Genomic DNA, 12,911 nt, shown 5'->3' with positions numbered 1-12,911 from the left:
GGTGTTTTCCCAAATGTTTATTGATTTCCGAGAATCGAAAATTCTCGGAAAACCCGTATTAAATATTTAGGTTAGTAGTGAAGTATGGCTAAAAAAAACAAAACAAAACAAAACAAAACAAAACAAAACAAAACAAAACAAATAACGATTCCGTACTGCCTTCATGGACGTGGAGGTTTCAGTTTTGGTTTTCAAAGATCTTCGTAAACAATAACCTTTCAAATCAATACAGACTTTTTTTTTTCATTCTCGACCGCAGAACCCTCCTCTTTTGCTGAAGACAGCAGAGGTCTTGGTCGGATCCAGACCTTGAGCTGGGGGCGGCGGGGGGGTTAGAAAGGGCGTGATGGCTTTGTTTTGCTTGCCCAGCCGGCTTTTCTCCCTTCTGTGATTTTTCCCTTTTTTACCCAAAGTAAGATCCGCCACTGGTTTCCATTACGAAAATAAATTAGACACAATTAAATTGTTATCTTTAGACGCACACCGGCAACTGGGGAGGGAGAAGGTAAAATGTGTCTTTTAAAGACCATTAATCGCCTCTCTACCGGAAACCTGAATTGTATGAATCATCTTCTAAAAGCTAAGATTTTGTGACGGAAACTGAAACTGTTTGAAACTTCAAATATTTTTCGTCAGAACTGTTGCACTTTCTTGCGTCCCTCCCAGACTTCAGTAACGTAAATTGTTCTTATCATGCCTTGGTCAGTAAGTCAGCAGAAAAGGCTTACATTCGAGAAAGATTTGCTTGAGCGGTATTTTCGAGACCGTGTGACTTGGATCAACCCTACTGGTGACACTAGAGTTGAAATCAGAGTAACATGTACCAACAACACACAGTACACCTTGAGGGTTTACCTTCCCAGTGACTATCCCAGCTCCTGCCCTCAAATGGTGGTCAGCTACCCTCCCTACTGCTTGAGGAAAAGCAGAGGAATTGAAATGGATTCACCCAGCAATGACGACCACACCTGGAAAAGTAAAGATGGCTGCACGCAAATTTGCCATTACAAGCCAGCAGAGTGGACAGATGACAACACGCTATACCAAGTGACTATGAAAGGTTTGATTTGGCTGGAGGCTTACGAAGCTCATCTTCGTACTGGAAATTCCCTCAGTAATTACTTACAACACTACTAGAAACAACCAAGAGATGCAAGAGACCCATTGTGTGTGATAACTCATTAATATTCGTCCAACTAATACTCTCTCTTGTTGCTAATTACTTCCCCAATGTGGAGAAGACATTGCTTGTTTAGGGTCTTTTCGCAGAAATCGGAATTTCGTTTCCGCATCTTGATGTATTAATTACGCATCTTTGTGTACTTCGATATAGTTCAAATGCAAATTAAAAGTCTTTCCTTCCCTTAATTTAAATATGATAATAGAAACCTGCCAAACAATCAGTCTGTATGCTACCTTAACGAGAAATGAGGATTGACAACAGAAGACTAGGCGGCTCTTCTACCCAGCTAGGACGACTAGTAGTTGAACTCATTTTCTGCGAATTCAGTCTCAGTGTTTGGTCGAAAGCGAAAGTCTTACGAAACATCATTCAAACAAGGCCATTCAGATCAGCCATTCATCAAGTGATATTCTGAGAGTAAGTCGTTATTACAGTAGTTTGGTTTCCTTGAAGAGTTTCAACTGTTTACTGCTCTGTGACATGGATGATACGTGCTCTGTCACTCAAACACAGACGTGTTTCTCATTTACAATATATGGTTCCAGCCTTGTGACCCAAATTTCATTTTCTCGATGCATAATTGGGTAATACCAGTGTCCAATGAACTAGGCTATCCACTGGATAGTACTAAAAACAGGGCTAACAATGGGGCGCTATCATCAGTATGAAACACACTTTTTCTCGGATGGAAACGTAATAGTAATTGTCAAGTTTAATTTTGTTCAAAATTATTATATAAGTGGTACTGAAGCAATAAAAAGCATGTTATAATGTGTTACGCATGCAAAAGACTGTGATGCAAAAAGACTGACAGACATCTTCAATTCTGTTATTGCGTCTTACAAAGAAATCACCAAATACCAGTCAAAAATTTACTGCCACCTTCAGTTATTCACTTGATCAGTTACATTTCGTTTACTTATTTGTTTCAATTTAATGACTACTACAAAAAATAAAAATAAGCCATATGGACGATTTACAAACTATCCGTTAAGCCTCCTGCCAAAAATCTCGCTTTTACAGTATTGCTCCCTTATATGTACGTTTGAAGGTGTAATTACATGTGCATATATTGAGATATCTTTCATTACAACTAGAGAATTACAAGATCATTTTCATACATTGTGACACTATTGCTGTACTTGTAGTTAGAATCATCCAATGAGACAACTACTGACACGTACTTAATTTGAATATTACAAGTAACTTTGTCTAAGTTAAGTCGTTTCGACAAACGGTGTAATCACATCCTAAGTCTAAGCTGTTCTACCAAATTGTAAACAGAAGCCAACGCCCAGAATCATAAAACTAATTGAGACATATAGAGAATACATGATCTGGAATTGTCTTTCCTTAGGTTCTTCTAGTAATGAACTTGTTAGCAATTGAAGAATCATAATTTAAAAGCACATTTATAACGACAAATGTCAGGACATGGACACGATGTCCTAAGATGGAGAGAACAAAAATTTATCACTTGGTCATCCGAGTAATCGAAGTGACGTGTGCGATCACGAGACTTAACATACGCTTTTCTTTAAGCGCAAAGATCGTCGAAAACTAAATAATTCAGGGTGGTAAATACCCCTGGGGAAAGACTCCCACATAAAAAGGACGGGGGGTGCTCGTCGGACATTTTTCAAACAACTCCTAAGAGGTACCAAGATCCTGCTTTGTGGGTGTGGTTTAAAATTGTTTTCATCTCTAAGGGATACCATTTCTAAAACAACACATTATCTGCTGTCATATTTTTTCGGCTCAATACCCTGAAAGGTATCATAAAAACTACCGCTGAGGACCTTTTGAGGCTGAACAACCTATGAGGTACTAAAACCGCGTTTTTCATCCCTAAAAGGTATGACGAGCACCCCAGTCCTTTTATATGGGAATCCCCCCCCCCCCCCGGCCCGGGCTAAACACGCCTCAGTTGAGTAGCTACAAAAGCATAGTTCTCAACATATATCCCTCTGAAGTTTAAAATCAATTAGCATTATGTTGTTTTTATAGTAACGTTTGCTTACAAATTTGCCAACTTTCCAGGTCGGGTAGGTATAAAAAAAGACGTAAGTCCCCGCAAGGCCTAACTTCTTTTCCCATTCTAAGTTTAAGTCCAACCGCCCACAAAAGAATTAAGAAAAAAATAAGGAAAAGATAGAACAAGCAAGCTTGCCTGGGATTAATGCAGCGACACTTGGGGCAGACAAGTTTGACACAAGTTTGACACAAGTTTGATTTTACGATAATAGACCTTTCCAGAAAGGTATGACACTAATACCGTAATATTTAAAGCCCATTTTCTTAATCTACAAGTGCAAAGCATCTTGTGACAGCTATGTCTGAAAAACAAGCTTTCTGAAATACAAAATTTCGCAATAGGACAGTCTCGTACTACAAATTACACACGCAATTGTTCCTCCAATTCATCTGCCTTATCTCTAAGGCATTGGGCCGCATCTGAACCTTTGTTGTTGACTATATCTCTGACAGTGAAAGTCAGCTCCAGGGCATCAAGGATTAGAAACGCTGCACTCACTCCCATAATGATTTCGCCCGCTACCTTGGCTCCAACCTTTGTACCGACTTTTCCCACAGCATTGGATCCCTCTTTCACAGCAACGTTGCCAGCATTAGACGCTGTCTTCGAACCAGCTTTACTAAGCGCTCTAGTTCCAGCTTTTGTTCCCACTTTCTTGGACACTCTGGTTGTTATCCGCTTACTAATTTTCTGAACAGTCACAGCTCCAGTTTTTCCAGCTCTTCTGACACCCGTGGTCACGCCGATGTTAAGAACCTCTCTGGATCCGGTTTCAACGATTCCTCTAGTTGCTGTAGTTGTGGCCCCTGTCACACCAAGTCTCAATGCTAGTTGAGAAACGCCTCGCGTTCCAGCTTCAGAAAGAACTTTGGAACGCAGATCAGGACGAAGAAGACTCTGTATAAAGGTAACAGCCAGATGGTTTGGACCAAGCATTCTGGCAGCAAGACCGGCAAGAAACACCAATCGAAACTGACTTTTACCATTTTTCAACAGGCGAATTTTTTCCCTAACGTTATTTATTGCACGGTTAGCATTTTCCACGGCACCATCTGCCTCCCGGATAAGAGAAGAATTGATACAGGCTTCTACAATATTTGCACCAAGGCTTGTGCAAGCTCCGGCCGCTCCAATTGCTGTTCCCGCCATTAACAAAGGTGCAGCTACACCAGCTGTCATGACTGTGGCAAATCCTCCACCCACCGTCAGCAAGCCGCCTAAGATTCCAGCACCATTTCCAGCAGCAGAGGCAATTTTGGAATCTTTCCACACCTGGTCGAGATAATCAGCGGTGGAACGTAGATTTTTAATCGTACTTTCTACCGCAACGTTCATTTCCTGGACATTCTCTGCGACGGCATTGACTTCTTGTACCATTCGTTCCATTTCGGCCTGATCGACGATATCCTCTCCATCCTCGTCCCCTAATATTAGACACAAATTAAAATATTCATAAACGGCCAAACAACAACAAACACATACGCCCACTAGACATGCTTAGGGTTAGATCATTAGAAATCAAGGAAGTGAGGGGGAAAGCGTGTAAGGCAGGATCTCCTGAAATTAACTGTAAGCAGTTCACCATCCAAATAAATTCTTGAAAAAACAAAGATAGAAACAAGAAACTGAAACAAAGTTCGGAAAAACCCTAGAAAAGAAATTCTTCCACTAAATCGACCACTCCTTATGTCCCCTTGTATATAACCAACCTTTTTTATCTCAAAATTCTAAAATGACAAAAAGAATTTTCAAGACTCCATTGTCTGTTAACGGGCCAATTAATTCATCCTCGGAGAGCTAGGAGCAGTATGTTCGGGCAGAACGAAGTGCACCTGGTAACAAATTGTAGCAGTAAAAGTTTTCATGAATGGCTGGGAGAGCCCCTGACAACTGAATCTCTTCCGGCCATTTCGCTCTGCGAATGCTGGCAGAAAAATTATTTGTACTATTCTTCCCAATAAGCGAATTCTTTACACGGCCATTGCAGTTTCGTTCCTACGGCAGAAATATTATTTTAATTTTCCTTTTTGTAACTTATTTTAGAGCGATGAAAACGAGGGAAATCATCTCGCGTGTCAGCAAGAAAGATACCTGTACTATGATTCGCTGGGAAAAGTTTCGTTTCAACGATCAAAGCCGCGGGCATCGTAGATAGTGGCTTGTTTATCGGTCACTTTGGCATACTGCATCCACACCTAGGCATCTGGTTTTTAATATTATTATACATTGCTAATATTCTGCTCAACAATGCCTATTATTTCTATTCTGTTTTACCGGGATCACAATCACTTTCCGCCGCTCACGCAAGGAGGAGCGCGGGCTCCTTTCTCGAACAGCGGCTGCATGGTAATCGAGCTAAGTTCCAGAAAAAGCCAAATATCACATCAGCTCAATATTCTGAAGGCAGAATTTCAGTCATCCAAGACTAATGATGACGTTTTGTGAAGTAGTATTACTATCAGAAGCGATAATTGTAGCAATCAAAACGATTTCGTGTCGTTACGAAATTTATATAACATTGACAACATTGTAAATTTTAAGACGAGATGTCTGCATGCATAACTTTAGAAACATTTTTTCGTTCAATTTTTTTCTTCTCTGTTCCATTCAAAGTAAGCGGCTGGCTGAGCGAAGTAGATAGAAACCTCTCAAGGCACATATAGCTGACTGTATTTTATAAAACATGCCTGCAAGAACTTAAGACCTCAAGTTCCTTGACCACCCCACTGGGAGGAGATTGGCCTGTCATCCATCAACAGGACAGGTTCCTCTAGTAAGCAGTGTACTGTCTCAGCATAGATTCCTCAAACAGCGTTTCACAACTGGGTAAAGTGCCCAGCGAAACAGTCAAAATTAATGATATTTAGCAATGAAAAGTTACATCAATAGCTTGAAGTGAATGCCTGTGTGTGTTACAAGAAGACACCCTCCCCCCCGTTTTGGACTGCTCCCTTGACCATCTCCTCTTTTGGGCCTTAACAGAAGCTCCCCTACATTTAAGGTGGTCAGCTGGGCTCCTGAGCCCCCTGAGTCCAAGAAAGAGCCTTAGGTAGGCATGTTTTCGCGAAATTGCTCAGACAGATACATAAAACCATGTACAATGTATAATTATATTTGCCATTACGTACAACTGAGTGCCTTTCTATCATAACATATTCTTGTACTTTCATAAGAAATTGATTGACTCCAGGGGCAAACACAGTTTTTACAATAACTGTCTAATTTCTCGCATGCTGATTGGCTCATTTTTATCATCAACAAGAGTACAGACGGATAAAATCATAATTTAGGCAAGCTTTCAAGTTCAACTTTCAGCTGTCAAACTATCAACTTTTTAACAAATGAAATTTTTAGGGACTTTTTAAAGTAGCCAATCAAAAAGCAAGAAAAGCTATTGACAATGCACGTGTAATTTTGAATAAAATTCACTTATCTTTGTTTATGGCAAGTCTGCAGCATCTTTCCCCCTCATTTATTCCCTGCATTTGACCATTTTGGGGTCTTGTTATTGTAAAAAACAAATTGATGTCATTTTTATATGCGTCTGTCCTCTTATTGATGATAAATTTCATCATAACATTGTCAAAGTTTACAGTGGAACCACTTGCCTGCGGCTCGTGGTTCCATGGCCACTTTGACAATGTTATGATGCAATTTATCATCAACAAGAGGACAGATGCATAAAAAACTGACGTCAACTTGTTAAATAACAACAAATTCAAGATAGAAACATCTTTCAAGCCTGAATCACCAAGTTAACATGCAATGATCTGCAATGCACCCTAATTAGCTAGTATAAATTTAATTCAAAGTAAAATAAATGTGCATCAAATATCAGACCACAAGACTTCTGATAATTTCTACAATTTTTTTTAGCAGGAAAAGATGAGTTGTTTGACTTGCTGGGCTTATTTGTCATTGGGTTGTTCACCTCTAAACAACTAGTTCACCACCTGTTGGCAATAGCCAATTTAATTTAATTTTATTATTTGATGTAAGGTAGAATTTGTGAACTTTACCAGATCCAATGCACCTGTTGACCGGCCCACCCCTAATGTACTTGGTCCAACAGAAACCAGAACTCATGTCTCTACCTCTAATTCAAACACCTCCACAACAGACACTAAGCTCCATCTCTTTGGTGTCCACATTAGAGGAAAATGCCTGTATTTCATAATTTTGGACAAGCTACCACATCTACAAATATATCATTTTGTTGGTGACTTAATTATTTTGGGGTCAGGGGGCAGGATACTCTGCAAAGTTCTATATGGGCAGGCTCCGCCCTGAGGTCCAACCCCTTACACTTTTGTATAATAATTGACAGAAAAAATACCCCTTTTGTATACCTTTAATTGAAAGAAGCTACCCCTTTCACATACTTTCATAACTGGCCCATATTATGAATAAATTGCCAAAAAAGCAAGTCTTCTAGTCACTTTCATGTAGTACCTAATAAATGAAATGGTACAGCCATAATGTGTGTCTGTTGGAAATATTTTAATTTAAGCACCTTTAAAATGATTTAATAAAATGAGAGATTTCCATGTCATGTACCTCAACTCGTGAAATCTCTTCCCTTTTATATACCTGAAGCCTGAAAAAGGTAACCGTTTTGGGTGGAGCTCACTGTATAGACCATTATAGGGAGTACCCCCCATGATTTGGGGTTGCTTTCTCTCTGGCAGGTGGAGTTTCAGACCTCACTGTGAAATGAAGTCCCTCCATCAGTTTCTCCTGGGATTGCTTCACAGGCATGATTCTGCCAGCAACTGAAAATAACCCTTCAAAAGTATCTATTGGTTGTTTCATGATGAACATTCACTAACCATTTTCAGCTCTAGTAGCTTGATTAAACCTGCTGTATTTTAGTGACAGAGTTAAGTGTCTACACAAAGAATAATCTCAAAGATGTTATCTGGCACATAAAGAACTATGGTCATATTTTAAACTTTTTTTAAACTTTTTCTTCACAATGACAGATGCAAAGTGCAATATTTACTGTTCAGATCAACATTACAATTATTAAATTTCACATTTCTTTGTTGATATGTTACATATAAAATACCGGGTGTCACCCTTTGTAAAAATCCCATCCGGTGGGAAATATGTAGTCCTACGTAGTCTTTTCATGCTATAGAAAAGGGAGTTACATGTAAGTGCAGACTATATTTTTGGCAGCGTCTTAAGGGTTGAGTAACACAGATTGTCGTTTTACAAGCATCACTATGTATACAGTTTTCACTGGATGGTTTTGGTTGAATACTCGGTTGACTTTGCTATAAGCCACACATCAAATAAATTATGCACGTTGTGTAGAAAAATTGCACTCAATAAAATCAAAATCATGATTGGACAAAGCTAAAATCAACTTGCTGATAAACAAGTCAGTATTTGCAATACCCTTGATTGCTCAAAGCAAACAATTTCCTGGTGGATCTAGGATTATCTTTCTTGCTGACATCCACAATGACCTGACTTGTTTTGGCTTTTGGCTCTGAAGTAAATTAAAATGAAAGTTTTCATTGTGAGAATGCAAAAAGGAAGTTATGGCTGACACAAATAGCCATGGAGGAACACACAAAAGTGACTCCATATAGATACTGTTTGCCGATTGGGCACAAAAATACAAAGGTTTTTTCTGCTTGATCACCTGTCAGCCAGCATTCACAGTTGTTTGGAAATGGTGTGAAGTTCTGAGGGGCTCCTCTAGTCAATCTTGAAAACTTTCACCACTAAATTTCTGCAGGGTTTACTTCAAGTTCATTGTGCCTCAACCGTAATCACTGCCACTGGGTCTCTCACAATGATTAAAATTCTAAAATTGCCCCCAGGTTTACACCTGGAGGGACTAAAACAGAAGAAATTGTTTATTCAAACCTCAAAATCAATTTTTAGTCATCAGAGTAAGCCTTGGAGCCATATTAGAATTTTAATAAACATATAGAAAAATAAATAGCATATTCACCATAAGTTCAGACTTGATATACCAAGAAAACAAGATTAAATCTTATAAAAGTAACACAAAGCACCATTTAGAAGTCACTCTTCATTGAAATTGAAAATATCTAACAAAAGAATTCTGGAGACATTCATTCGTGAATCTTTGATAGCTCAAAGAGATCACATTCTGGGGAATATTCTGCTAGCAATTTGATGGAAGCTACTAAATGTAGTGGGGTAATTGAATTTAGAACTGAGAACTTTTACCCGAGTAATTGGCTCATAGTAAAACTTCAGAAATATTTGAGAAAATTAAACAATCTAGTTTGATTTCAAATCATAATTTAACGTTTAAAATGGAAAGAAACATTACTGGCCTTACAGATGTAGAGATACTTTGGTGATATTGTAAATGATAGAAGTTGCATATTTTTGTGGCTTTCAATGATAACATTAAATTTTATCAGTGTTTGCTGATACCCACTATAGCTACAATATTTTTATGACTTCCATTTTTTAAAGTGGGCAACCCTAAAACACAGAATCTGGAAACTGGAATCCGGAATCTGAAAACTGGAGACTGGAAACCACAAATGAAAGAAAGACACGTTGAAGGGCAATTCCACAGTTGCAGAGTTGTTACATTCAGATTCAATTTTGAAACTAATTTAGCACAGACAAAGGATAAAAGGGAGTTGTCCAGTTTTCCATTTATGAACATGTTTGTGCGTACTGACATGTTAACTGGGCTATACAATTTTTCCAGTTGACTGATTCCTACAAGCGAAATAGGGCAAAAAATATCTGTTGCAGACCTGACATAAAAAACAACCACAATATTGAGCGTGTTACTATTTCTTCAAAATTCCTGTGAAGTATCAGCGGGTTTTGCATGAACTGTCCCAAACATATGCAGTTAAATAGTTGTGTGACCCAAAAAGGCTGATTTTATTTGAACTAACATTCACAATCTTGCAAGGGTACTTGAAGTTTAACATCGCGGACCTTACGCTGTGTGAATCATTGCCAAGTATAGAAGATAAAGCAGCTTTCCTGTATTGTTCTCAGTCATATAAGGCAAGATAGGGAAATATTTAACGATTATTGGCCAAAGGCGAAGTGAACATTGGTGAATATTCACCAATGTTCACTGAGCCTGAGGCGAATAATTGTTTCAGTATAATTTTCAGAGATGAATATCAAAGACTGCAAAATAAAGCACTAAAACATAAAAACACAGATGCATATGCAGCCGTAGTTTAATAATAAGCTTACATGTACATCAATTGTGAATTAATTTACCTATTGAGTTCAGCAGTAAAACGAACGAGCGAAACACTACGAAAAATAAATTCATCCAGTACCTTTGTTTTACCGTTGTTAACTTCATTCACAATTGTCATCATCATCTAAAAACGAGTAGCTTTAGTTTGAAGAAAAATAAATTTTGGTCAACTGATCTGACCTCCTGGCAATCAAAATAACCACTGTGTTTATAATTCTTGAATGCCTTGAATACGAGTTCTTGAAAAGATTGTGGGTCCAAGGGTGACAGCAGTCAATGCAAGTTGAAAAGTCTCCATCCTTTCAAATATCCTGGACTTGGGAAGATGTCTTTTGCATAAATGAAAATTTCATTCAGAATCTGTCGGCCATGTTTACTTCCCGAGATGGGCAAAGGTTATGAGCTTAGTAACCAAGCACTAGGGGAGTGAATATAGCGTTATATGCTGCGCTTTTCGACCAATCAGAATGTCCAATTCTTATATTCACCTCTGGAATGATAAGTGTTCATTTTTTTTGTATGTCATTACGAATGAAACTGGTTGGCTCTTCATGTAAAACCCCTGAAATATCACAACACAGTATGGGGGACAAAACAAGCTTTTTACATCAACAATAACCAGCATAAATCCGTTGTTCCCTCAAATTAATCCCCAAAATAATTATCCTTTGTTCCCTTGAAACAAAGGACCATGTTCCCTTGTTCCCCCAAACCCCTGAGGCTCTGATCATAAGTGCGAAAGGTCAGTACGCCTTTTGTTCAAACATGTACAACAGCGTGAGCTAGCTAAGAGAGAAATGGAGTTGCTGTATCTTTACACCGACCTTAAAAGTGACATACTTTGCAGTGAACGGGTTTTTCCACTTCCACTTGAAGGGGAGGTGATTCGAGTACAAAAGTGTTTTGAAACGTGAACTGCAAATACAGACATAATATTGCTGAAGCTGACAAAACACCCAGTTCATATTGTGGATAGTAACATAAATGTTTCGATCCGCTACTTTCGTTGTTAAGCAACATTATTTAGTTCATTCTCTTTGGAGAATAATTTTTTGAATACTAAATGAAACTTAAGTTTAAGCTTTACATATAACAGTTTGATGCCCACTAACCTTCGACGAAGATACGATTTCTAAAGACGTAGAATGCGATCACTACCATTACTGGGAGTCCAAAGATTAACCACAACAAAGTGTACAGGAATGCCGACATTGCAACTGAAAGCGTAGCCTAGATACACAGTTTAGCACCTCGAGAACTCGTGTATCATGGCTCCACTGAAACGAAACGCAGTCGTACCTTTCGGTTTCAGCTGTAGGGGGAAGGTCCCTGGGGAGAGTCCCCAGGAACTGACCCCACGGGGAAATCCCCTTTGAATTATGAACGAAAGACGAAACATGCGGAAATTGTCCTTATGCGTGCTGTAGGAACCCAATGTTCACTACCAAAAGGCGGCAACAAGGAGAAATATTTGAGATTCGCTGAACTTTAACCTTTATTACACGAACGAGCGATTCACTGAAACCGTAATACAGAATCCGCTGAATAAAGCAAAATGGAAAACCAAAATACAAAAGATGAGAAAGTTAAGTAAAACCGATTGATACTTACAAGTTTTTCGTGCCTTGTTCCACCATAAACCAAGAAAAACATCTTTGAAAACAGTCTCGTGGAATGCAGTGTTTTTATCAGGGGATCAATGCCTCAAAGCCGACATTTTCAAATTCCTTCGGTCGAAAAGCTCCGTTTCGTGACGGACTGGTAAGTACATCACCTAGTCAAAAAATAAATTTACCCCCGGTTTTCGAAATTGTCTAGATCTGTTGCTGCGGCTATCGCTCTTGGCTTGCCTAAGGAACTGGCGACCATGGTTTATTGTTTCCCCGAGCATGGCATGGTGATCACTTAGCCCTGGCCAAACGGGATCGCAAGTAACCACAAGTTGAACTTGCATAGAGACTTGTAGCCTGCAGAATAGGCGTAATTCTTTTGCGTGTTTTAGGAAGCGGAGGCGAGCGCGAGGCGAGCGCGAGGGGAAGAGCGCGAAAAAACATCCATAGTCGGGGACCCGATTATGGCTCCTGACATCACGCGTTATTTGTTTTACGCTGTTCCCCTCGCGCGCAACTCGCGCTTCGCACTCGTCTCGCTTTCGCCTCTTTTCACCTAATAAAATACGCAAAAAAATTACACGCGTTCAACCCTGGTCAAACGGACTCCCAAGTAGACGTAAGTTGAAAACTTGGGTCTACTTGCGAGCCTGCGTGTGGCCAATCTTTGCGTGCACTTGCTTTGAATTGCGCGACTTGGGCTCACTTTGGTCGCGATCAAATTTGCACGCAGGTCGAAGCAAGTTTTTCACCGTTTGGCCACTCAACCCAGGCCAACGCAAGTTGAAAGACGTCCATTAACCTATTACTAGCCAATGAAACACAAGATATTTCTGACTTGAAATGGGTTTTTAA

The 12,911-nt window shown here is 39.3% G+C and overlaps 3 protein-coding genes across 8 annotated transcripts in view; 1 reads left to right on the top strand and 2 right to left on the bottom strand.

Annotated features, from left to right (window-relative positions):
- The window catches only part of LOC145479668 (uncharacterized), a 252,955-nt gene that overhangs the window by 116,486 nt on the left and 123,558 nt on the right, over positions 1-12,911 (bottom strand). The gene's annotated exons all lie outside the window — the stretch shown is intronic.
- Positions 176-1,302, top strand: LOC145479717 (uncharacterized). Its single transcript, XM_081458154.1, has one exon. It carries the CDS (start codon positions 694-696, stop codon positions 1,135-1,137), a length of 444 nt encoding a protein of 147 aa, XP_081314280.1. The 5' UTR covers positions 176-693; the 3' UTR covers positions 1,138-1,302.
- On the bottom strand, positions 1,438-12,091 carry LOC145479694 (uncharacterized). Of its 6 annotated transcripts, XM_081458125.1 has the most exons (3): positions 11,559-11,646; positions 11,271-11,361; positions 1,442-4,642 (listed from the first exon to the last, which is right to left on the bottom strand). In XM_081458125.1, the coding sequence occupies exon 3, from the start codon at positions 4,602-4,604 to the stop codon at positions 3,579-3,581; it is 1,026 nt and encodes a 341-aa protein (XP_081314251.1). In that variant the 5' UTR covers positions 4,605-4,642; positions 11,271-11,361; positions 11,559-11,646; the 3' UTR covers positions 1,442-3,578. The 6 variants fall into 6 exon arrangements, with proteins under 6 accessions (XP_081314248.1, XP_081314249.1, XP_081314251.1 ...); XM_081458122.1 differs by lacking the exon at positions 11,271-11,361 and having other exon boundaries at positions 1,438-4,642; positions 11,559-12,091; XM_081458123.1 differs by lacking the exons at positions 11,271-11,361; positions 11,559-11,646 and adding an exon at positions 7,809-9,168 and having other exon boundaries at positions 1,438-4,642.

This window comes from Orbicella franksi, chromosome 2, assembly GCF_964199315.1.
Source record: "Orbicella franksi chromosome 2, jaOrbFran1.1, whole genome shotgun sequence".
NCBI lineage: Eukaryota > Metazoa > Cnidaria > Anthozoa > Scleractinia > Merulinidae > Orbicella > Orbicella franksi.
Note: the sequence above shows the minus strand (reverse complement) of the source record. Positions and strands in the feature narration are given on the sequence as shown.

Excerpts from the sequence above, each read along its gene's own strand:
- LOC145479694 (XM_081458122.1), bottom strand. The coding sequence starts at position 11,658 with ATGTCGGCATTCCTGTACACTTTGTTGTGGTTAATCTTTGGACTCCCA. Across the intron at positions 4,643-11,558 it reads AAATCGTATCTTCGTCGAAG|GGGACGAGGATGGAGAGGAT; the intron begins GTTAGTGGGCAT and ends GTCTAATATTAG.
- LOC145479717 (XM_081458154.1), top strand. The coding sequence starts at position 694 with ATGCCTTGGTCAGTAAGTCAGCAGAAAAGGCTTACATTCGAGAAAGAT.